Source organism: Nematostella vectensis, chromosome 2 (assembly GCF_932526225.1).
Source record: "Nematostella vectensis chromosome 2, jaNemVect1.1, whole genome shotgun sequence".
Lineage (NCBI taxonomy): Eukaryota > Metazoa > Cnidaria > Anthozoa > Actiniaria > Edwardsiidae > Nematostella > Nematostella vectensis.
Genome location: NC_064035.1, coordinates 18314112 through 18339592, shown reverse-complemented (window position 1 = coordinate 18339592; position 25481 = coordinate 18314112). Strand labels below are relative to the sequence as shown.

General features: G+C 39.0%; 2 protein-coding genes across 4 annotated transcripts; both read right to left on the bottom strand.

Annotated features, from left to right (window-relative positions):
• Positions 1 to 274: 274 nt before the first annotated feature.
• On the bottom strand, positions 275 to 7633 carry LOC5509052 (2-hydroxyacyl-CoA lyase 1). The gene is made up of 17 exons (XM_001629557.3): positions 7421 to 7633; positions 7283 to 7323; positions 6962 to 7042; positions 6754 to 6826; positions 5703 to 5780; positions 5361 to 5455; positions 5129 to 5241; positions 4249 to 4384; positions 3846 to 3951; positions 3220 to 3303; positions 2976 to 3083; positions 2850 to 2903; positions 2570 to 2670; positions 1937 to 2110; positions 1531 to 1629; positions 727 to 922; positions 275 to 475 (listed from the first exon to the last, which is right to left on the bottom strand). Exons 1-17 carry the CDS (start codon positions 7589 to 7591, stop codon positions 443 to 445), a joined length of 1743 nt encoding a protein of 580 aa, XP_001629607.1. The 5' UTR covers positions 7592 to 7633; the 3' UTR covers positions 275 to 442.
• Positions 7634 to 11919: 4286 nt separating this feature from the next.
• On the bottom strand, positions 11920 to 24599 carry LOC5509064 (R3H domain-containing protein 2). Of its 3 annotated transcripts, none has more exons than XM_032377902.2 (19): positions 24379 to 24599; positions 21012 to 21219; positions 20516 to 20598; positions 19587 to 19778; positions 19367 to 19459; positions 19080 to 19212; positions 18930 to 19005; positions 18789 to 18848; positions 18251 to 18394; positions 17788 to 17914; positions 17482 to 17589; positions 16925 to 16998; positions 15985 to 16094; positions 15193 to 15438; positions 15008 to 15079; positions 14582 to 14859; positions 13548 to 14365; positions 13029 to 13183; positions 11920 to 12404 (listed from the first exon to the last, which is right to left on the bottom strand). In XM_032377902.2, exons 3-19 carry the CDS (start codon positions 20582 to 20584, stop codon positions 12124 to 12126), a joined length of 3036 nt encoding a protein of 1011 aa, XP_032233793.2. In that variant the 5' UTR covers positions 20585 to 20598; positions 21012 to 21219; positions 24379 to 24599; the 3' UTR covers positions 11920 to 12123. The 3 variants fall into 3 exon arrangements, with proteins under 3 accessions (XP_032233793.2, XP_032233792.2, XP_032233794.2); XM_032377901.2 differs by lacking the exon at positions 24379 to 24599 and adding an exon at positions 21849 to 22188; XM_032377903.2 differs by lacking the exons at positions 21012 to 21219; positions 24379 to 24599 and adding an exon at positions 20263 to 20410 and having other exon boundaries at positions 20516 to 20604.
• Between the last annotated feature and the right edge of the window lie 882 nt (positions 24600 to 25481).

Here is a 25481-nt window from a genome sequence, read left to right as displayed (position 1 = left end):
GACTAGAAGCGGAATAAATTTTATCCAGGAAAATAATAATCATGCACGGTTTCTGGTTGTTAGCTTGTCGACCTTTAGCATTGGAGCTGTGAACTATTTTATTTATTTGTTTTGTTGCTTTGTATTTTTTTTTTCCAAGGCACTTTTTTCTAGCCCGTCTCCTCTCATCTGAGATGAAATAACCAAGCAAATAAGCCTCCAGGGGCTTATAGCGCTTTTGTGGGGAGTACAAGGAATAAAACAGGTAAATAAAAAAATAGAAAATAGATATGGCAAATTTACAAATAGATTTTATTCCAATAAAAATACTTTTATTTTGAGTAGTATTTGTATATTTGGGTGTACTACATCATCGAGTGAGTGATGCTAATGTTTCTTGGAATTGTTTTCTCTCTTCATGCTGATTCACTGATGCATGTTTCCCTGCTGTTGTGGCACGGCATTACATCTTAGACCGCGTCAGCCAGTGAAAATCCTGTAAAAAAAAAATGTCTTGTAATTACTGTGTAAAACTTGTCAAGAACAATTGCATACTAAGGTAGCAAACCAGTGTGAGCTCGTGACTGATAAAACTTCAAGTCCGTTAAATGCCCGATTGATTGATACCCCTTTTTACTAAGGGGGGTGGCCGTAATTGTACAGGGTTTTACTAGCCGTATATAGTGCGTGAAAGGGGTATTAGGGGTGAGGGAGTTTGCTACATGAAGAACTAACCAATCTGCACACCTGTGGTTTACGATCAGCTGAAGTATCAATAATCACATTTATCAGGGCTGGCTTGCATGTAGTAGCGGTATTGTAAAAGGCTTGTTCTAGGGCCTTGTGTAGCTCAGCTGATGTCTGGGCACAATATCCCTTGCCTCCGAATGCCTCCATCATTTTTTCGTAGCTTGCATTTGGAGATAATGCCATGGGAAGGGCTCTGAGATATCCAAGAAGGGCATACATGTTAGACACAATTAAAAAGCACTCCATGATTCCACAGAAGATGGCTATCCTCACATCTTCCACAGGTTGTGAATAGTGAGACCATATCAATGAACTAACATAAACAAAAAAAGATATTTTCTAGAATTATAAACGAAGATGATCCCAGTAGTGCCTGTGACGATTTGTATAAGTTTTTAGTATCATGTAATCTGTGTGATGCAATTTCACACCATTGTTACTATGACATACATTTTAGATATTTGAGGGGAGCAGCGCCGTAGCAGGCCACGTAAGATTTGGGGGGGGGGGGGCACAATACATAAACATTGAGAAAATATTGGGGGAGGGGGGGGGTCCCAGCCACACCATCACTGGTCATTTGCTTATAAAATGGAAAATATTGAGGGAGAAATGGCCCACAGTGCCCCACCCCCTGCTACGGCCCTGGGGAGAGAGTATGCAAATACCAAAAAACAAATGAGCACAGCTTTTAAAGTGAAAACACAACTCCTGCATAGGAAATCTGTAGAAAATATTTGTAAAAGCTTGCAGAAATAAAGATCCAACATTCTATCCTTCAAATGGATAATAAAGTCTTACTCTAATGCTGGTTTCTTGATAGCATCCCAAGAGTCTTGGTCCATACCAGTGCCTATCCCATTATTATTGATGACAATAAACACAATCGGAAGGTTATATCTGAAATAGAATAAATGAAATCCAATGACTTCCATAAACCCCTTTCATATCCAAGTATTATTGTCAGTGATAATAATGGGGGAATCCACAACTCAATTTTGCTTATGATGGAGTTTAGGTATTTGTATAGAAAAGTTGGGAGCCAGAACTCTGGTAGTCTCCTTTGCAGCCTTCTGCGTTTGTCAGTCGCGAAAACGCTGGAGGATTGGAGGGCTTTTGTGACTGACAAACCCGGATGGCTGCAAAGGAGACGAGAACTCTGATGACTGCAACCCAAACATCAGGGCAGATCAGTGTGATATAATACCTGCATGAAGTTTCAAGTTCCATCCCTGAGAACCCAAATGCACTATCTCCTTGTATGCACACAACCCTTTCTGCAGGTAAGCCCCGCTGTTCAGCCTGACCTTCTGCCAGCATGGCTGCTGCGATGGCAAACCCTGTGCCAACACCCATTGTACCAAACGTTCCAGCGTCTAGCCTAGTAAGAAAAAAACATATTGTTTGCAGCAGATGACAGTAGCAATTGCATGGGTACAAGCAATAGTTCCCCCGGCCTAGAAAATATTGGAATTTCAGGGGCGGATCCAGAAATTCAAAATGGGCAGTGGATAAGTGGTCCAGTGGTTCTTGGTAGGTCACATAGATCTAACTAGTTCATGCTGTATTGGATTTGTATTGACAGCAAAGTCAAGCAGGCAAAGGCACATGGACAGTACCTCCCGTCCCTCAGATATTTAATTTCTTCAAACAAAGTGACCTTTCATTTTTTTTACTCAAAAAGGGGGGGTGGATATCCACCCCCACTGTATCCGCCCCTGAATTTCAAAACTCTGTGCGCCCCATGCCTCCCCTCTTGGGAGTGCCTGCACTCCTGGAATATTTATTCCTTTGCTGGGAGCATATTCAGAAAGCCTGGGAGTGACAATGGAGTCCTCACCTTCTTCTTGGGAAATGGTTTGGCATCATTGTTCGGCCAATATCCATCGTGTTCGCTCCCTCATTAACAATAAAGCAGTCTTGGGGAAGGAATTTTTTTATCTATAAAAAAGGAAGGCAGTTGGTGTTATTTTCTTTCTGGAGTATCTCGAGTGAGGTGCTTTGCACATGACAAAGTTTCCTGATGAATGAGTGGCAAGCAAGGAAGCTAAAAGGGGTTACATTTTATTATACTCTCAATATTGCGATTTCTACCATAGTCTGGATAAAAAAAAAAATACCTGTCCATATGCTTGGTAGTAGCTCATTGGAACAGTGACCACTGATGAGAGCTCCTAAAAAGGAAATACTATGAATTATCTAGTTAGCTGTGAAGAAGCAGAAGCAGAAGTGAAGAAGTTTCCTACTTTGTTCATCATAAGATTCCTCTCTGACTTTTTGTTAAGTTGAACAGTCCATTCAGACAGTTTCTCTGCTTGCATAATGTTGCCTCTTTTTGTAATTCTTTCAGTTATCTAAAAAAAATGCACATAAAATTATACTTTTAATTGAATGCTAAAATGGAATGTGAAATAAAGTAAGAGGGAGATGAATCCTCCTTCACCATCATACCACAGAAATAACTGTAGATGAACAGTAATGCTAGCTTACCTGTTCAATAACTCCAGGGAGATCACCATACAGGAAAATACCAGATGAGACATTGTTACCCATCTCCTCTGCATGGATATCAACCTTATAACAACAACCATATCATCACACATAATACATAGAGGCAGGGCTGTACAGAGGGTGGGGAACTGGGGGCATGTGCCCCCCCCCCCCTCAATATTTTTTTAATGTTTCTGTACTGTGCCCCCTCCATTCTTACATGGCCTGCTACGGCTCTGAGAGGGAAATGTGTCTGATTGTGCACAGTTTTACTCAAATCATAAATGGCACCATCAAGGAATGTAAAACCCAAATTCTGTTGACGTTGACCTCTTGCTAACAACAACTGTGAAAAGTCACATTTTCATGTGTTTCATGGGATGACAGTACTCAAGCATGGTACAGGTACGATAAGGATGCACACGAACAAGCAGGCGCTTTAATCCATCTTAAATAATTTCAATATAATCTATATTTCAAACAAATTTTTATCATTTTTTAAAATTTTATTTTGTTTAATTTTTTTTTATTTGAAACAAATTTTAAAGTGAAGTGTTTATACTGAAACAGGGAAAACTTAAACTTCACTTAAAGAAAGAAGCAGCCATAAAGCACAAAAGCAATACCTGAATGAATTTGACATCCTTTCTAAATCTTGGAGCTTTACCAAAGTGTAACATCCAATTGAGTCTTGCTCCGCATAGTAAAATAACATCAGCATTTGACAAGGCACTGAAAAAAATGTATATTCATTGATGTATAATGCTGCTTAAAAGCCCCCATGGGGTTTTCAATACTATTTTTCTGTTCTGTTTGGTGCATTTAGCTGTACCCATTCTCAACCAGCTCTTGCATGTTCCTTTGCTGAGAACTTTACATATGATGTAATCTTGATGTGTTGATTTAAAATACTGCTTTCCTCGTACAAACTGTGTAAGCATTGTTTGGCACAACACACAGCATTGTTGGGCCCGGTTTGATGATGGTGTTTGCTTTGGGCTTAAGCACTAAAACACCTTCTCAACTCACAGAGACCGGGCTGGGGCAACACATAAGGGATGGTCATCCGAGATAACTCCCTTGCCCATGGGAGTGGGAAGAAATGGTAGCTTGCATCTGTCTATCATCTCTAAAAGTGGTCTCTCAGCATGGGAATAAGCAGCTCCTAAAAACATCACATAATGAGGAGGTGTAGTTTGTGATACCTGCATGTGTCACACAATAAGTAAAGTTAGGGGAGTAATATTCTGCTTCTTCCAGCCAGGGAAAATTTCAGGGAAATTATAGACATATAATTATATATATTAATTATAGAAATTTTTATAGTTTTATGAGGCCCTAGCAGAGATGTTGAACAGATTTTGGCCTTGTCACTTTCAAATGGTGGCCCAGTGTTATGATAGTAAACCAATCACTATACTGGAAATCAACTATAAAAAATAATATAAAATAAAACAAATTAAAATCCTAATTCCTTTATTTAACATTTATTTTCTATTTATTTTTTATTCTTTGACGAAAAAAATACAAAAAAATATTGTGGCAAAAAAATGACAAACAGAAAATATTAATTGAAACATCCCGCATGCAATCTATTCACACAAAAAAATAATATAAAACTGATAAAAAAATATGTACTTCCAAAAATAAACCCCATTGAAAATCAATATTGAAAATCAACATTGAATATCAACATTGAAAAACAACATTGAAAATAAACATTAAAAAACCAACATTGAAAATCAAAGGTAAATTTCACCAACATAGAAATTCGAAAATGAAAATGAATTTCGCGTTTTCTCTACGTGGCCCATCTTTATGATAACAAAGGGATCTTGTGCCACTATAAGGGCGATGGCTTATAGTTATAGATATCTTATAGGATGGTAGTGTTAATTTTAGAACAAACCTTTCCCTATAATGACAAGTGGCTTTTCAGCTTTACTGAGGAGTTCCACAGCTTGCTTCACTGAACTATAGTCAGCTAGGCATTTCGGGGGGGCTGGGCACTGAGAAAACACCCTGGATTGCAAATGATACAATATGGGTTTTGCAACAATCTCTATGCAATGTGTTAATTGAATAACATACTTCCTTAGTAGTAATGTGAGCAACATAAAAAATGTGGTTGCTATTCTTACTTTGCTTTACATGCTTGAACCTCTTCGTTGACCATATTTCCAGGAATGTCCAGGTAGCAAGCACCTGGGCGTCCATATATACTGGTCCGAACAGCCTGAGAAGACATAAATTTGATCAGTTGGCATATTAAGAGCTGAGAGGTCAATCACATTATTTTCTTGGGGAGGAGGCAGTATTCCTCCTAAAGCCACATTGTGAACACCCAAATGATTTTAATATGCTAAAGTACAGTTGAACCTCTATTGAGCTGCCCTCTGCAGTCACCTCTACTCTCTCAGTACAGTTGGCACAAAAGAAAGTCTTATGTAATTGCAATAACAAAATAGACCCTTCAAAAATACCTTTTCAACAAAGAAACCAATGCTGTGTATACTGCTTGGTCTTGCTGAATATTTACAGTAAGGTTTGGCAGCCTCAACCTGAGCAAAACGTCAAAATTACATTAAAGATTAAGGATCTTTTTATATGAGCATGCGATGTACTACAGTTAACCTTTTTTGTAGCCTGCATAGCAAGCGTTTCTGTGGGTTTCCAGCACCAAAAAAAACACCACCAAAGCGAGAGAACACCATTTTGGCTACGGGAGAAATGGGAGAGAGCAAAAATCGAGACAATTTCTTGCACGTCCAAAATGGTGGTCTTTTCCTTTTGTTGCATTTCTTTGTGCCGGAAACCCACAGAAACACTTGCTATGCAGGCTAACCTTATTGTAATGACCAGTAAGTGGAGACTCTCCATAAAAGTAGAAAGAGGTCATAGCTGTCAAATCTACCACATTAGTGTCTCAAGATTTTGAACCTTTTCTCAAGCCTTATTTTCTTGAAAATATCCATACATTTACTGTATTCTCCCGCATTAGCTTTCTTGGTACTTCTGATACATTCATTGTATTTTCTTGAGATTTTTCCTAAAGTGAGGTTGACAGCTATGAGAGCTATGGATAACCTATCTTTTAGGGGATTGACTTCTAACAACTGCTATAATCCCTAAGGAGTGTTGACCCTTTAGATTCTTCTATTGCCTAGGGGTTCTCATGCTTTATTTGTCAGTAACTAACAGTAGTGCTTTCTCTTAGGTTTAAAAATTGCTTCAACCATACCCAATGTGCTAACTCTTAAAGCTGATTCAGACGCACCATAAAGTCATATCTGACCTGCTCATGACATGTCTTAGCCCTGAATTACACACTACAAGTTTTAGTAGAAGAGTTAGGCTTAGTAGAGATGTCACTGGCAAGTCGCATTCAACTAAGTTGCACTGTCTAATTCAGCCTATAGGGGTAAGAATTGCTATTGACCACACCCAAATTGCTATCCCTTAGGGTCAAAACTCATTTTGCCAACAATCACCCAATATGTTAATATGAAGTCCTCCACTCCCTTGAACTCATACCTGTGGTATCTCCTGGAATGCTCCCTGACCCTCCTGGTCTAAGTCTGATGAGCCACCTATTACCAGGACAGGCCTAAAAACATAATAGCTCCCAGATACAGGTATACTCAATGATGCATATATGAATTGATGAATGAGTTGAGGGTCATAGGGGAGGGGGAGGGTGGGATTGACACCTTGATAAAGACAGGACGTCTCAGTGGCTTACCAGCAATTTTCAGTGGCATTTGCTAGTCCTCCCAAGGCATGTAGTAACCCTGGCCCAGATACCACAAGACACACCCCTGGCCTGATGGATTACAAGATGGAAAACAATAAGGCATTGAATTAAACTTATGTTATATTCTGCAAAACTATATAGTAAGGCATTCTTTGTGGCAGAGAAGGGACTAAATATTTCTATATAATAAACAAGAGGCGCTAGTAAGCAAAATATTTTCGTTTTCTACTTTTTTTAGGGGGGGGGGGGTAGGTTAGTATGCCACTTGAACCTGCCATATTTATGTATCTATCCCAGCTAAATTATTACCTTCTTGTCAAATACCCAATTGCAGAGGCAGCATAGCAAGCCTTCAAACAAAAGAAAACAACGTGTATTCAAGAGATGTCCAATGATCGTGCATCATAAAAGCACGTACACTCTTAAGCTTAACTTAACTTTACTTACAGATTGCTCGTTTCTCATGCCAACATACTTAATGCCTTCTGCTTGGGCTGCAATTGCTATTTCTATGACGGGTATACCCACAACTCCAAACATGTACTCGCATCCTTGAGCCCTTAGCGCTCTTGCGAGGAGAGTAGCTCCGGATAGGGTTTCGTTAGGTTCGGCCGCCATCTTGCCTCTTCAAAAACGGAGAACTTCGTGTAAGAGTGTACGACAGTGTCCTTAGGGGGAGGAGATACATTGGGGTTCCTGTGAAGTGGATGGAGAGAGGGTAGTGGTAGACTGGCGCGAAAAATTCAGATATTCTGGTTACACTTTTTTTTTTAATAAGAATCTATTTTTTATAAGAACGTCCAGCCTGAGATTTCACCAAATTTTAAGAACATGCCGAGGCTCAGATAGCAGAAAAAAATTCTTTTTAGTCCAGTTCTATAATTGGAATCAAATAGAGCTCATAGTAACAAAATTATTTCTATTTATCATTAGTGTAATTCTCTTCCTAATTGAGTGGTTCAGGCCCGTACCTAGGGGGGTGCAGGGGGTGCGAACCCCCTCAAAACGACCGAAGGTCCACTTTAGGCTCTCAATAGACGGGCTATTTGTAGCGGAGCCAAGCGCGGCCGCAGGCCGCGCGCGTAGCTCCATAGGCATAGAAATATGGTATAGGTATGCGACTTGGTTTTTGTGGTCATCGCGCAGGTACCCTGTGGTGTCACTCGCCAGCCAGTCATGCAGCCGCGCGACTCCCAGGCCCCACTCGGCCCCGAAATGGCGACTAAATACAAGCGCGGAGCAAGGGAAAAAGTTCTTGTCGATTATGCGATGATTATTTATTTTGCCTCAAATTTTGTGACTTAAGGATAAAGTCAACTAGAGGAGATCTACTAACATTCATTCACGCCAAGATTTATCTGGTTTTAGCTAGTAAATTTAAGCAAGTAGCAGTTTACACTAAAAAGCGAGCACAACCACAAGAAAGAGAAAAAAAAAACAATGCAAGGTGAGTTTCGGACGACGATTTGTATTGTCTATTGAGGATATGACAGTTATTGGGCTTTTGTTGTCCTTTTTGTTTGCTTTAAGAATGCGAGTACTTAATTTAGTAATCAAATTATTTGAGCATAACAGCTTTTGTTTTGGCATTCTTCGTTTTATCTATATTCTTGGTTGTGTTGAATAAAATACAATACACCAAAAACTGGGATTCAACTCTGCCAAATTTTCGACTTTAATAAGACTTCTTCAGGGCAGATTGATTGTGTTGGGATATTTCATAAAGGCTAACCAATATCGTGTTGCATTTGTCAAATGCTGCTAAAGAAGACCGTTCTTGTCTTTATATCCTGTGCTCTTAGTCCTAAGAAGATACATATCCTTAGAAGATACAGCAACTTTTTCAACTTACAAGAGAAATTTTCCTTACCGGGGATAAAAAAAAATCAACCCCTATTGTCAATATGTATTGTTGTTATTGACTGCATCTTGCATCTCATGTGTTTATTTTTTTTTTCAAATAGTTGTGGAAAATTAGTTAGATTATAAATGGCTTGATGAAAAGATTGTTTTGAAAGATATAATAAATAATTGTTTTCACTCTTTCATGAACCAGGAACTACCTGAGGGCCAAGATGAATGCTAAGACTGGAAGACATGGGAATTAAAAACCATGTCTTGAAGAGAACAGAAGGGAGTTCTTATTCACTAGTCATTTGGTACCCCCACATCCATGGTCCCAGGAAAGGGTGGGGGATTAGACTTTTTTAAAAGCATGTTTCCAAGTTAAGAGTAAAAAACAGTCAATACCACCACCCCTCTTGACATATTCTGCTTAAAAAGTGGTCTAAAACCCCACATTAACCCCTGGCTTCCGCGGGACCATGAGGGAGGGGGCTCAAATGACTAGTTCATTACTATGTGATTCAGCAGTACACACTCAATATGTTTTTTTTAGAACAAGATACTTATATAATATAAAACTAAAAACAAACTTTTGCTTTTTAAATAATAAATCTGTAAAGAAAACAGTTTTATTTAAACCTAAAGATAATAGGAATATTTTAGGAAAGTACTGAATATAATTATCATGTAATTATTATTGTTATATTTTCTTTTCAAACATTTAAAGAATAGTCAAATTTCTTCCTTTTACTTCTCCTACTTCTCCTATTTTTATGCAATTGATGCTATTTGCTATTTCCCCTCTACACAAAAAATAAATTAATGAACAAATTTGATTTTTAAATTAGAAATTTTCATTTAGTACTTTAGTACTTTTCATTTAGTACTTTCACTTATATCTTTTTTTAGGATTTCCTTTCCAAGTCAGTCTCTTTCCCATTACATTTATTTTAGAGGTTTAGTTTTATTTTACTGGAATGGTTGGATCCAGGGTTTCTAAAAACACCAAAATATAATGCTTTACTGGATGTATATTTGTAGATATTAATTCCCATGAGGATGGGAAATCACCACATGGAAACTTCAGTATTGCATCTCATCTAAAACTGTCTGAAACTATATATCTTTGGAATCCTGTTTAATCCATTACTTGTTCTTTGTAAGGACAAAGCTTGTCAGAATGTAGCTTTACAAATGTACATTAATGGGACTTTTATGAGGGGAAGGGTTTTTTAGGACAAGATACTTAAACTATATAACACTAAAGCAACAACCATGTTCTTTTTCAATAATAGAATTTGAAGCTATGTTCACATAGCTTGGATAGCATAGGCTTGGCCTCTTTAGAGGCCTGTGGTGGTGGAAGGGTTAAGATAATGGGAAGGGGGAAATGTCAATAAATGCCCAATCAAATTATTTTCATTACTCATATTTTTTTCACCAAACCTTTCAAGTTGAGTCGATTTCCTTTATTTCTCCTCTCCCGTCGACTATTTTTTTAGTCAATTGATATTATTTGCTGTTTCTCTCTACCCCAAACATAGATCAATGAAAGGGTTTGGTTTGAAATTAGAAGTTAGCATTTTAGCACTGTCAGTGATGTCGTAGATGTATTTTTTTAGGGTTTGCTTCCAAAATCAATCTGTTTTTTTTTTCTCCATTGCATTCATTTTGGAGTAGGTCAACAACAACAAGGCCACTATATGGTAAAGGGTGGGTGCACCAATATGTAATGCATTGAAGGAGATACATTTGTGGATTATATTTCCAGACATTTTTCTGAACATTCAGTCCAATAAAGGAGAGATTCACCACTAAATTGATACCTTCAAATTACAGTATGGCATTTAAACAGTCTAAATATATTATTTGGAATCTTTGAAATGCTGTTACATCCATGACATATTCTGCACAAGGGCAAAGCTTGTCGTAGTATTGTTTTGATTATAAGAATATTCATAATGGAACTTCTATGGTGGGGAAATAAGAATTTACCATTAGACTCTTGACAACTTAGACAGCCATATTTACACCAGGAATTATGTTTGTTAACTTTGATGTACTGCATAATTTAAATTATTGAATAAGACCTGGATCCATTTGGTTGGTCCAATAAATCTCAGTAAAGAGCAGGATCCTAGATCCCCCAAAAATACTTTGATCAGTCAATACAAAAGGTGTTCAATGCTGGCTCCGCTTTTAGGTAGTGCCTAAATCTATATATTAGACAATACTATAAAGCATCAGCTAGATCGCTCTAGTATGTAGCCCAATCCGACAATAAACGTCCTGTGGAGATAATGCAAAGGCATAAAAAAACCCATCTTTGATCTTTCGGGGGTGGTCGGATTTTATCAGAGAACTCCCCCCCCCCTTCCCCCCCCCCCCGAAAAAATGAGGTCCACTTTTTCGGATTCCGCACCCCCCCTCCCCCCAAGAAAAATAATGGGTACGGGCCTGTGGTTTTCAAAATCCCGTGCAACCCAGAACAAAAGAAAACAGAGAGTTGGAGCTAAATAACCTAAATAGTATTTCACGGGTTTTTGAAAACCACTCTAATCCATTGGGTATTATATTCTTATATACACTAAACACATTATACATCGTTAAGAACATATTCAGCCATGTCCAAAAAACACTAAACACATATATCATTAAGAACATATTCAGCCTTAAAATGTCCCAAAAATAAGAACGGTTCAGCCTCGACTAAAAATTAGACGTTCTTATAAAAAAGAACTATTCTACAGGTTCTAGCAATTCAAGACCCTTTCTACAAATGTAGAAAGTAATAACTCATCTGTAACGGAGGCCACGGAAGGCGGGAATGGTACAGCGCCGTACGTTCGTACGTTTGCGGCTAAGGGTCCCGGACCATATAGCGACGTTAGAAATATGTATTTATTTGTATCGTATCACAGCGAATTTTTTTTTTTCTAAATTAAGACAAATCTAGGTATGGAGTTTCTAATTAAAAGTATGTAGGAAGATGAGTCACTTATGCCTAGGGGATCATCCAAGCCAAAATCAATACTATAAAAAAAAAAGTGTCGTATAATATCAAAGCAAAAAAAAAAAAAACACTCACAAGCACAACAATATCGGATTTGTTATGGTAATTTAATTAAGGCATTTCTTACATCTCTAGAGGTTTTCCACTTTTCTCAAATTCCCCTTATAATAATTATCGAGCATCTAGCGGCTATCTGCTCCTATACGGGATCAAATCCTGAAGGCTTCTTCAAACAGCCATATAAAAATCAAAATACAAAATAAAATACTTATTGAAACGTAAAAATTCCTAGCTAAGAGTTCGAGGCCTCAGGAGTGCCGACCTCTGCGGTTTGCGCAGCGATGCGGACAGCACCTGGGTAGCGCAGCTTGAAGCCACCTTTGCTAGCCAAAGACAGGGCGTGTTCTGCGGCAGACGGGCTAGGGAATACGGCCCGTATTACTGTCTCGGGCGTAGTAGAAGCATCTTGTGGCCACTCTAAAAGAGCACCCGAGGATTTGAGCTCTTCCAAGAGAATCTCGACTTCGCTGGGTTTTATGCCCACTGACAGCTCGTAGACTTCAAGCACGTTGGCTGCAGAGGAATACGTGTAATTACATAAGGGCATCTCGTTACACAGGGGGCGGACAAGGGGAGCTTGGAAGGTGGGAGGGAGGGTAAATATGGAGGAGGTTTTGGGAAAAGAGCTAATGACGCTGTTTTTCATGAAAATTCTGCTTTTAGCTTTTGAGAAGTTCGAGAATGTTCTAAATCAACGCCCCTCCATAGCTTTATCTCTCAATTTCGTTTTGACCCCTACCCTCCCCCCCTCCACTTTTAGGCCAGCTCCGACGCAAGTGGGTATTTTAAAAACATACAGTCGTTTGAGAAAAGAATGACGTCAACCGGCTTTGCGACTACGCGAAAAGCCCGCATGTAAGCATGGGTAAAAAACACTGAAGCGTCTAGCTGCATATATTAGCCACCACTACCGCGTCCAAGTCTAAAGTTATGTGGTGGCTAATATATGCAGCTAGGCTACAGTGTTTTTTACCCATGCTCACATTCGGGCTTGTTGCGTAGTAGCGAAGCCGCTTCACGACAAACTTTTGTCAAATGACTGTATACCGAGCAGTTACACGATGGTATCTCGCTCTGGCACGTTTGGTCCATGCTATATTTGTGCATTATCATTGTTTTATAGCACATTCTACTTACATGGTGCACTATCAGAGTCTAAAGACTTGGCGCTGCTCTGGCGCTCCATTGTCCCAGACTCGCCGCTGTTGCTACGAGAACCTTGGCCTTTCTTGTAAGTCTGCTTAGACTTAGATTTAGCCTGGTACTGTACTCCTACGGATACTTGTCCGAATCTGAGACAAAAAGTGTACGATGGTCAAGTCTACTGATGGGTTCATAATTTCATCACCACATTATCCTCACTGGAAACATGCAAAAATAAAAGTTGCCACATATTAATAAAATGACGCCATAAAGAAAACAGAAACGAAATGAAACGTGCAATCATTTGTTTTGTAAGATGTGCACGGCTGTAGAAAATCGAGTCCGTTTTTTTTGCAGTTGTGTTATGTGCTTTAAATTTTCTATGGCCTAGGAGGGATACCTCATCTTCCCGGAGCATGGATGGAAACCGGAGACAAACAAACTGTTCACAACCCAGACTTCACATTAGCTTTACCAATTAGATAGAGTAAAAAGTGAAATGGTGTCTCGTACCTCTGCTGAGCATAAAGATTCCTGTCCATAGCTACAACACCAGGTTCACCATAGGCTATAGGAGCGCCCTCAGTACTATAAAACTCAGATGTCTTCTGCTGCCTTCTGTCTTGGCCATAACCCCTCTTCTGAGCCTGCTGATACTTGCCTTGGACCTGAAAGGGCTGGTATGACACTGGAGGTGCATACGCGTAGGGTACCATGCCGCCTACAGGGACCGGGTGTCCACCCTGCATCAACATAGGCACCATGGAGGGCATCGCTTGAGGGGCAGCTTGTGGTTGCCTAAAAGGTGCTCCCTGATGGCTGGGGAGAGAGCTCACTTGCATTGTGGGTTGGGTGTACGCTTGAGCGAGTGCAGGCGAGGATGTGCGTGGTGGTGTAGGTGGAGTGTGGGAACGTGCGTGAGAAAGTGTTGCGACATCTTTGTTTAGCCCATACTGTGGCTGGTAGGGTGTGTGTAAGTATGCTGGCTGGTATCCAGGAACTTGTTGGACTGGGGATCCAGGTGGTAACACCATATGCGGTGCCTGGCCAGGGGATATGAATTGTGACGGGATGCCAGGCTGAGTTGGGATTACATACTGGTACTGTCCAGGCTGTCCTGGTAGACTGGCCTGGGCCATGGTAGAACCGTACATTGGTATTGCTGCAGAAGACGATGCCACGGAAACAGACTCCTCGTGGTATGCCACATCAGCGTCTAGTGGCTGCCCACTCACAGTGAGTGCTGCCATTTGGCCTGTCATGTCCTGATATGGCGAGGAAAGGGGTGTAGCCCCCGCCTGCCACTGGCTAGAGCCTACTCCTTCTGACCCCTGAAACAAGTCAACAAAAAATGCTCATTAGCCAACTTAACTTTATCTGCAAACCTTACAATCACAGAAAAACTAAATTAAGTTAGTGTTTGTCTTTTTCAGTTACACGGAAACAATTCCCAGAGGTTTGGTGACATGAAAAAAAGTACAGAATAATTATAAAAATTACAGTGTAAGCACACAATGGAGTCAAATGTTAAACATACAATAACATACCATTTGCGGCTGATTAAAAGGTGGTCTGGCCTGCTGTTGCATTACATATACAGGCTGTGGAGACGTGCCCATATATGGTGACTGCATCATCATCTGCCCTGATGCAGAAGCTCCCGACACAGCGACTCCTTGGGGGTAATGGGTACCTTGCGGCTGCAGTGACCCTTGGGATGGGTGGGGCTGTACTCCGGCGTGAGCGCTGCCTGACTTTACCACCATGGACTGATAGGCTTGCTGCACAATGAGTGGCTGGCCATCTGGCCCAAGAGCTGGGGAGCCTGGAAAATACATGTGTGCATTTGAGTTGCCAGGGGCTGTGTCAGTTGTAACGGCAACATTTGAGAAAATAAAAATAATAAAAAAACAGCAAATATGCTGTTTAATTCCACTGCATTGTTCTTGTCACCATTTTCAGAAATATCTTACCTGTGTTAGGGTTGATTAGCATGACGTCTTGAGTCACATAGTCTGGAGGAGCTGATGACCAAATCATACCACCTACCAAATTATGCACAAGGAAACGTTAGATAAGATGCATGCTAAGCTTAAACTATTATTTGTTTACAGGAAAAGCCCAATAAAAACGCCTATCAGGATGTAGCAGTACATACCTGCAGATGGCATGGTTGCTGGTCCAGTAGCCATAACTGGCAAAACTCCTGGAGTCATGACCATTTCCCCTGTTGGTAGTGTAGTAGCAACTAATGGCACACCCTCTGGGGACCAGTACTGGACACCAGAGAACCCACTCAGGTGCTTTGCACTTGCTAGACTAGCCGGCATATCGGAATGTCCGTAGGCTGGGGTGCTCTTGGATCGAGGAAGAAGCCTATGCTTGTTGGACAGGATTTGAATTCCTGGAAAAGATGACTTGTCTGAATAACACTGACTTATGCAGCACTGTTAGTGCTGAAGTCTTACTGACACTGCCATGGACACCTTGCCGTTGTAAACCAGGGTTTTAAACTTTCCTCTCCATACAAAAAACTATATCTTGCAAAAATAAGAGTTTAAGTGGCATTTTCACCAGTTTATGTTAATTACCTAATAATATCTATTATTTTTAACGGAAAACATAAAAAAATATTTCAAAATTGTGAAAGCAGTGGGTCTATTTGAGAGTTTCTTTTAGGATGTGATCGATGGCTTTTTGAATAGCATAGATTCTAATAGATTCTGTTGTCCTTTAGGTTTTGTCGACCCTCCAAAAGTTAACTGCTGACAATGCAGATTTAATGTATGAGTCATGCCACAAACATCTCCAGTTTCATTTCTACTCCAAGCTTCCTTGTAGTAATTTATAGCAGATTTAGAGTCAGACATGAAGTAAAAGCATCCATCCATGTTTTTTTTATCATGTTGCCTAGACTGCAATGTACTAGAATAAGTGAGTTGTCAATTACCTGGCCCAGTAAAAGGAGGTCTGTCCATTGTTCTCTCGTCAAATGACCTGGACTTGAGTATCCTAGGGGTCATTTCATCTGTGAATGCCTGGAGGAATTCTGCCTCTTCCCTTTAAAAGCAGATACACTTGTCATCTTAGAATGAATAACGTAAGAGGCATGGACACTCTACGAACCACTCCCTAACCTTCAAACTGCCTTACCGATTGACTCAAACAGCAATTCTAATATAATCTTTTAAATCCCAATCTTGCAAGAGGGTGAAGGTACACTTGAGGTTATTTTTTTCAGTATTACCTTTTTACACTTAATGTTCGTGTCACTTTAATTTTGTGAATGTCACGATTTTAAAACATTCACGAAAATAAAGTGACGCAAAAATTAGGATGTGCAAAAATTGAGTGAGTACACAAGAAGCCTTATGGGGAATATTGGCCGTTTAATAAGCTTTGTGGAATCACCTTGTCTATTTAGTCATCTAATGTACAAATAGAAGGGTAAGGGGTTGAGTTGGACTTGTATTTATAGATTTTTATGAAACTAAAATTAGCCCTCGCACCTTTTTGTTACAAATTGTTTCAGTTTTGATGATTACAGCACATTTTTATTCCACTTGTTTTGCTTTATATTTTATTCCAAAATCACGAAAATAAAGTGTCTTGAAATATTGCCATCTCAAAATCGTGAAAATTTTGACGTCGCGAAAATTAAGTGTAATAAGGTGGTAAGTCTAGGCCTATTCACTGTATATGGCCTAGACTTACACTACATTATTTCCATGCTTTAACACTACATTCACTAAATACAATAGAAACACAACAAAATATTCACTGTTGCAAACATTAGAGAGAAAATGCCCAAATTCGAAATAAAGCTGTGTAGCTGTGCTGGCTAGCTTCTCCACATGATTATTTCCAAATATCTGCAGTAGCATGATTACCTTGTAAGAATCTGAGGGTGCGGCATATCACTGTCTCCCTTTGATGAATGTGAAGACTGCGATGACTGTCGGGACTAACAACAACCACAATGCAGTGTCAGAACAGTCAAAGCTAACAATGGAGTTGATGATGAATTACATTTAATTGCTGGGCATGATGATAGCAATGCGGTTCTGATAGTGGTGATAAGGGTATGTGAAGTGTTGTCTGGAGTAGTAATTTTTTAAGATGATGATGACACCAATGTTGATGACGATGATAGAGGAGATGTTATTGGTGCAATTGCTGATAGAGGCGAATTAATAATGTTGATGATGGTCATCATGCTGGTGCTGAATAGTAGTGTTACTTATAGTAGTTGGGATGGTGGTTATGTCCATTGATGATAATATTAGTTGGGTTGCTCAAAAGTGGTATGATGCTTATAGCTGTGATGTTAATGATAACGAAGTACTAATGATAGTGGTGCTGTGGTTGACAATAATAAATGTATTAACAAATGAGAGTCATTAATGTGTGACGTCACTATCTAAACATTTTATGCAATGTTACCTACATTAGGGTTGTTGAATATTCTTTGCCGCGCTTTTACATACTCTTCTTCCCTCTCTTCTATTGATTTAGATCTTTCCATACCTCCCAGCATCATTATGGGACTGTCAACCTTGATATCAATTAGAAATAGTGAATATGCTGTGTAGTATGTACATTATTATTAGCCACCTCAATATCAAAATAGCTTTCACATAAATTCTCTCACTTGATGAATATTTGCTTCTGTTTTAATAATACCAATTGACTTTAAAAACTCCATCTTTGCTTTACAACCATCAGAAGGTTTTATGTCTCAGTATTGACCTACCTTAGGTGGGGTACTATCATCCGATGGTGTGTTCTGCCGTCTCAGTATTGACCTAGGCATTGCCCCTTCTGAGTCTTCGGACTCTTCTCTTGATAAGCACACAAGATCAGCAAAACGCTGCTCTGGGCTGTGAATAAGTAATGGAGAAATGGTTATTGGAGATCCATTACACTACCTTTTATCTAAAAACTAAAAGGTTTGGACCAATAAAAGAATTATATAACATAATTTTAAAAGTATGCTTGAATTGTGCAATCCACAGATTAAAGTGTCAAACGATAGAAAAACATGCCCTGAACCTGTGACTAGGGTTTAATTTAGTTTAGAACATTTGCATATCAAGGATGGCTATGATAGCTAAGCAGGTAGAGAATTAACCCAAGATAAAACAGGCAAAGAGGCATGTTAAAACAGGCAAAGAGGCATGTTAAAACATCAACAGTGTTTACAGAGGTTTACTTACATTCTTGTTGTGACACTTTTGTTAATAATGACTGATTTCCCTGTCTGCTGGTCAACATTGTGGTCCATGCCAAAGTAGGCTGCCACCCGATGCACTATCATGCGATGATAGGATGTCATTGGGGGATAGTTTATGTAAATAGTCCTGAAAAAATATCAGTAAGTTTATATAAATGTGGTAAAACTGGAGACTGCAGTTTCTATTTGCCACCTTTATATGACATAAATTCTATGTTTTGCCTTAATAACAAGCTTATTTGTCTCAATAAAACAAGTTGGGGAAAAGAGTATCTTTACAACTAAAACAACGTACATTTTTCACCTCCTGTTAGAGGGGAAACATTGATTTTTTTATTTAAAAAATCCTTGGAGCACAGGCAATATGAGACTGCTCTTCCAAATTAGCCACCCACACATGAAATAGTGAGCCATCCACATCCAGCTAAAGCAGCTATGGTTGCCTTCATAACGAGTATTCACAAATAACATGAGATAATCACTGCAGGTTAGTGACAAAGCATACTTTGGACAGTACTTACAATGGATCCTGTATGAAGTTGAGAAAATCATGTTCAAGTTTCATGACAAACTTTCTATCCCTAGAGAATGGAGCATATAAAATGTATGTCAAGTCAAGAATACCATTACAACAACAATAAAGATTATATTGTAGACTTTACCTTGGATTTTTAAGAGTCTTGATAATAAATTCATTTAGGTCAGTACCCGTCGAGTCAGTATATTCAAAGGAGTTATCTAGAATTAACCAAAATAATTTTTTTTCAGGAATAGAAAAAAATAGGTTTGAGCCTAGAGAAGGATTTACATACCTCTTGAAAATGAGCCTTGCTTGGAGGATTTTCCTGCATTTTCTGGCCGTGAGGAAAACTCGCTGACAATGCCACTATCAAATGAATGACATGACTCAAAGCTAGTGTTTGTTACACAGGAATGTGTAATGACCTGAGATGAAGAAGAAACCAATTTTAAATCAAGTGAAATGTAAACATTTTTTTTTCATATTCAGACAAAGATATGACAGACAGCTGATTCTCATAAAGTCAAATCCAATAATTTACAACTTGGTTAGTAACAAAATAAACAGCAATTTGTTTACCTCAGAGGTGTCGTCAGGGGGCAGGGGGGGTGATGAAGTACTCCGTACTGCTGGACTTCTAACAAGCATCTTACGTGGGTTCGCCTGAATTGGCTGAGAAAAAAAAATCATTTAACATTAAGGGCATTATAATTAATAAGAACAATTGGATTGAGAACATCCAGGCTTAAAAACAATAATTGTTCTTATATATAAAACCTTGTGTATAGCAACCACGTACCTCTGATACAGAGGTTAGTTGTAAACTGCGCATCTTTGAAAAGGCTGGACTTTGCTGCACATGAACAGAACTGAAGGATGACACATCACTGGTCATGGTAACTGCTTGAGGTTGTTGCCGTGGCGATTCAGCTTTCGAAGTAGTTTCAGCACTTGAAACTTCTGCTGTTGTCACAGTAGGTACAGAAGTGTTCTGGGTAAATAGCAAAGTATGTTTACATTTTGTTTGATATGCACAGGGAGATGGGAAACCAAAAAAAACAAGACACAATATACTCTAAAATTGGCCATATCAAAAAACAACAACAAAATCTTTTATGTCAATATAAAGGAGGTTCTTTTTGTAGTGGAGCTCCTGGGTGGTACCAAGCACCTAAGCAGAGTACCCTAGGTAAAAAAAGTGGTAAACTATGTGATTTAAGTGCCTTTGGTCCCGAGGGGATCCCTTTAGATGTGCCCATTGTGTTTTTCTATCTGTGGGCTTGTTGATATCCCTGCAGCCTCTGATTGGTCAAGCACATGTTTTAGGAATTTCAGTCTTATGCGCACACTAAAGAGACACAACTACTAGGCACTTAACATGACACACAACAAGTCCACAGGGAACTGAATGAAGCGTTACCTTCTTTAGACAGAAGAAAGGTAAACAGTGAGAAACCTGATCACAAAAAGGATACCTTTTAAGGAAAGGACCATACAGATTTTAGGGTGAACTAGGGTAGAATTCATTATCCATTTCTTTAAATGTGTTTCTGGCTATGAGAGTCAGGAGGGGACTGGGGAAGCAAAGGGTAGACCCCCAGGCCCCTTCTGCTATAGCAAGCACTGAAGCAGAAAAATAAAACACAAAGTTAATACTAATGATAAAAACTTCTGAGAGGTGCCCACTAATATATAATATTTTAAAACCATCACGAAGCAATCTCTTACATCATGAGTAGGGCTTTGTAGCTTTGTCATTTCATTGGAAGACACCACTGCTGTTTCCTCTTCCATCATCTGATCAAGGCAACCTTAGTAAAAATACAAACAGCAACTTTTATAAATAATAAAGACAGAAGTAAACAACATAGAGCATTTTTTTTCTACTGCGTGTTTGGGACATATAATAAATGATAAAATTAATGGTGAGTCTTAATGGGGTAGAGAAAAGTGCAATATAGACATGCCTGTGAAACGACAAATATGAAGTATAAGAACATATTCAAATCATCAGTTGTAAACAAAAGCAAAGTTTTTCACTAAATCATACAATATAGTTAAATATCCAGCCACACATGGTTGGCAAATTTGTGTTATTTGTGTTTTTAATCTAAAACAAAACAAGAAAATAAAGGTTTTGTAACAAAGATGGTAGGTGCATTGTGCAAAATCACTCAAGCAACAAGCCCTCCCTCTTCAAACATAAATTAGTCATTTATTTTACCTTGGTTTCTATAAGTACCGACATCATTTTTAGTCACAACTTTCCCATAAAACGTTTCTGAGGAGGATTCATAACGGTGGACGTAATAAATTTACTCAAAAATCAACACAACTTTAGGGCTGTTTTCAAGCTTGCGTCGAAATTACTAGTAATATAATTCTTGAAGATTTGATCTCAGCAAAAAGAGTGATCCATTGTTGACAACAATCTGGAAATAAAAAAGCAGAGATAAGTATTAACTACCAGCGAAAACCAAAGAGTAAAGAGCTTTACAGATTCACGACAAAAACAATAAATTTCGACAGTGAAGACAGCGCACAATTTGAATATATATACACGACAAGTAAGCGAAAATATCAATTGTCGACTTAAAAGTCTATCGAGCAATAATTACGCATTACGTTTTATGATCAAATTAAAATGGTGCAGTTAAAAAAGACGACAAACGGTGTTCAGGTAAAAATACACCGCTTTGCAAAGGAAACAGGCCATCTATGATAAGTAACACAAGCGATAAATAATTCAAAGTGATGGAACCCTCAACGCTTTCTCCAAACATCAAGTCTGCCAGAGAAAGCTGTAAAGCAACTCTGCTTAGAACAACGCCCAATATGATTATTTCTTTTACAAAAATTGAACTGTGTTCCTTTCCATCAACTACACACTGGGGAATACCTGAAGTACTACACAGAAAACACATAACAGATTTTATAGTAACAAAGCATCCCGCCGGCAGACTCGACCATATTTTTCCTAACAAATCTTGAGAGCGTGGGCGATAGTTAATTCAAATCTGTCCACGGAATCCCGGGAAAATCAAGTAGTGCTCTTTCTTACCTGTGATTCAGGTGGACATGATAAACGGGCAAACTCTACAGAGAAAACAGCTCTCGCTCTCTCTGAGCAAGCTGCTTTCACTGCGAACTGTGTCACTGACGTGAAAACAAAAACAAGAAGCAGGCGTTTCTAGAGGACAATGAATACATAAATCGAGCACTCAACCCCTTAGAGCCTTTCCTTCCAAAAAAAAAACAGCTCCTGTCAGTGGATAGTATTAGTAAACAGGAGAAACCTCCCAGAATTTGCAGGGATTGTGTTGTTTCTAAAGCATGGAGCAGAACACACCGGCCTACACGCGCAGCTCGCTCCGCCAGGGCCTCTGGGTAATGACGTTATAGTCAGTGGCAGGAACTAGCGGTTCGGAAGTGTGTTCGGGGCGCGCTCGTGTTGCCCGTAGCGTATACCGGACTGCCGAAGCCGGGTGCTTATCTTAATTTTCAAGGCTGTGAGTTTCTACTTGATATCCTTATGATCCTAGGTTACTTGTGAGTTTACGTTTTTGGGGGGTTCGTCTTTATTTTCTTTTTCGCTGTAGCAATTTATGAAGTCGCAACACATTGGGCAAGGAATCAAGGCTTTTTTAGAAAATGGCGCGCCAGACTTTTTTACTGAGAAAAATACCCATTAGATCGCGCGCTCCTTTTAGGGGAAATCAAAGAAGGCGACTTGCGGCAAGTCTAGGCCTAGCCTATGTAGGCTTTAGATTTTTTTTTCGGCGAGAAAAACCCTCGATAACCCGAAATCGCAGCTCGTGGCCGCCATCTTGGATTCGAGTGACAAAAGATGAGAGGCGCCGGGGGAGGGTGGGGAGGACGCCGAAAACAGCATCAAAAGTCTACTGGTAGGCTAGTCTAGGGGTGGAATTTCTACTCTCGTTTAACCCACAGTCGATCGAATTAAGAGGCACCTGATTTATTTATTTTTTGACGACATTGCACTGTGGCCTACACTATTTGTAACGCCTTCGAATCCATCCATAGTAGATGTTTACCATTACTCAAAGATGAAACCGGAAGACGTATTCCAGACACGGGCTACACTGCACACCTACCGTGTGCGTGCAGAGGAGAGGAAACGCTCTCTCTCTCCTACTCGCAGGGCGTTTGGTTGATTAAACCAGTTTAAGACTTCCGTTTTAACAACGCGTGGGAACATGTTGAAGCTTCCGCATAAAAAAGACGAAAACAAAACTTCCCACAGAAGCCCAAGCTACAGAGGATCGGTCAATTTTCTTTCTTTTTTCCTTCCTTTCTTTCTCTCTTTCTTTCTTCCTTCCTTTCTTTCTTTTTTTTTCTTTTTTTCTTTCTTTCTTTCTTTTTTTTTTTACCTTACCACAGTATTCCTACCCATTTTTTGTAAGTTTACCATTTTTGTGGAATTGAATGACTAGGAGAGGAATGGCCATCTTTTCTAATGCCCGTTGAATCACACTGTACTGCAAGGGGAACTCCGGGGACAAAGATGACGGAGGCTAATATATTACAGGCTATTCAATCAATGTAATTTCCCTTTTCTTGTAGTTCTTGATGGTGCAAACATGGAAGGCTTTTTATGCCGTATCATAGTCATGAATATTGGGAGGGAAGAAGCGGAATAGCCCATTGTTCGATAATAGCTAAAAAATACTGCTTGGGTGACTGAAATTATATGACAAAATTATTGGGGTTAGTCATATGCCCCCAATATCCACCCTCGCCTCTGGCCTGTTTCAAGTGTGGGCACTTTTGCTATATGTTTATCAAAAAAACATGCACGCTAAAAAAATGTACTTTTTCAGGGTTCCGACGTTGTGCGGTAATTCGTGACTTATTTTTTCCATAAATACTTTTAATGAAATAACGTAACACTGAGTTTAGATGACTGAATAATGAAGAACACGTTAATTCAGTATTACGCGAAATATGTACAACCTTCCTTTCACGTATAGGTTTTTGAACTGGAGTTCTTTTAAGTATGTGAAAAGTAAAAATGAAAATGTATTTTTTTTCTAGAAGCACTTCTACCTCTGCTCCAGAAAAAGTTTTCATAAAAAAAAAAAAAAAACGCCGAGCTCTCGATGAACTTCAACTGAAAATATCCCATTTCTCTGGTGTTACTTCATACCAGCCAGCTACACCAAAAAACAGTAGAACCCGACTGCTTGTTAACAGTTTGACAAGCTGTGACTAGACGTTTGTGTTTTTGTTTAAAACATAAAAGATACTTTTTATGCACCCCGTAATATCTAAAAAAAACGAGTTTGAACGTATTTTTAATAGAAAATCTCCAATTTCAGAAATGATTAGGGTGTTTTTTTTTTCAAAAGCCTTATAGCGAAGTGTCAGTACAAATATATTTCTATACATATTAGATTCAAAAAAGGCGAATTAACATACTCGATCGTGATGTCAAACCGATGTTCGTGATCGATTTTCTAGGGTTTTACTGATATTTCCTCGCGCTCTCAAAATATTTTAAAACTTTTTTCTAAAATGTATCGATTTAACTGAGTTTTTTTAGGTGAAACAATCCAGGAAGATCCTCTCACCTTGAATCGTACACTGAAGCCTTGACTTTTCACTTTGGAGATGTGTTCTTAAAGCGGTTAGTTTTTTTCGCTCCAACTCACAGTGCCTCCAAAATCCATACTCTTCAAACTCGGAAGGATTCTTTTAGCCGGTTGTCGAGAAAATTACGTCATTGAAGCTTCACATTTAGAATTTTCAGCCCACGCACGCCCCCGTTTGAAAGGTGAGCGATTGCGCTTGGTCTGAATGTGTAATTCGCAGGTGGAAATGGTTTGTTTCGAGCGACTAAGCTCATTAATATGCAGGCAGGCAGTAGATAAGTTTAGCTATGACGTATCACTGACGTCAAGAAGTCTATGTGTGTGCTAAAAAAAAGTCAAATAAAAGCAAATCGCAGGGGAACGAAAAAACATATTGAAAAAATACTTTACAGATGGATAAGAATAATGAAATTCATATCAATGTGTTCTTTGAACTCAATTATAACCGCCGGGAGTGAGATTTGCATTGAAATTTTCTTTCTCATGGATTTTTATTCGGAATTATTTAATTTACTGGCAATATATGTTCCCTTTTATTTCCACAAAATGTGTGATATTCATGTCTTTGGATTTTCATGGAAATTATTCCATTCTATTTACACGGCGCGTTCTCAATGACGAATATAGCTCCTTTAGGTAGACTATAAAAGATACAAAAGCTCTCTCAGTATTAGTGCATGGCTTTCATTCAGAACACAAAAGACGGACGAATCAACAATTAAGTGGTTTTTGTTTATGAAATCAGTTGCTTTAAAAATAGCAATTGGATGTCGAAAGAGTGTTATAGTATTGCCCTTTTGCAGATCTAGAGATCAAGGTGCGATACGCCATCTTATATAGGGACAAGATTTTGTGAAAAATCCTTCTGCAAATCTGCATGATGATAATGATAGCAACAACTACTCCAGAAGTAACAATGATGACGATAATAAAAATAAATTATTTTAGGATAAAGGCGTCTTAAATCTTTTTGCGCATTTTCTAGATTATTTTCAAAATGAGTATGAATTTTTCGCCCGCAAAAAAATATTGTCAACAATTATTTACAACCCAGAATCACCAGTCCTAAATATGCACTGCGC

Coding starts and splice junctions, on each gene's coding strand:
- LOC5509064 (XM_032377902.2), bottom strand. CDS start 20,584: ATGATGGAAGAGGAAACAGCAGTGGTGTCTTCCAATGAAATGACAAAG. Junction 18,849..18,929: donor AAGACTCTTAAAAATCCAAG/GTAAAGTCTACA, acceptor TCCATTCTCTAG/GGATAGAAAGTTTGTCATGA. Junction 17,915..18,250: donor AAAAGTGTCACAACAAGAAT/GTAAGTAAACCT, acceptor ACTTATTCACAG/CCCAGAGCAGCGTTTTGCTG.
- LOC5509052 (XM_001629557.3), bottom strand. CDS start 7,591: ATGGCGGCCGAACCTAACGAAACCCTATCCGGAGCTACTCTCCTCGCA. Junction 7,043..7,282: donor ATTGGGTATTTGACAAGAAG/GTAATAATTTAG, acceptor GTAATCCATCAG/GCCAGGGGTGTGTCTTGTGG. Junction 2,671..2,849: donor ACTACCAAGCATATGGACAG/GTATTTTTTTTT, acceptor CCTTTTTTATAG/ATAAAAAAATTCCTTCCCCA.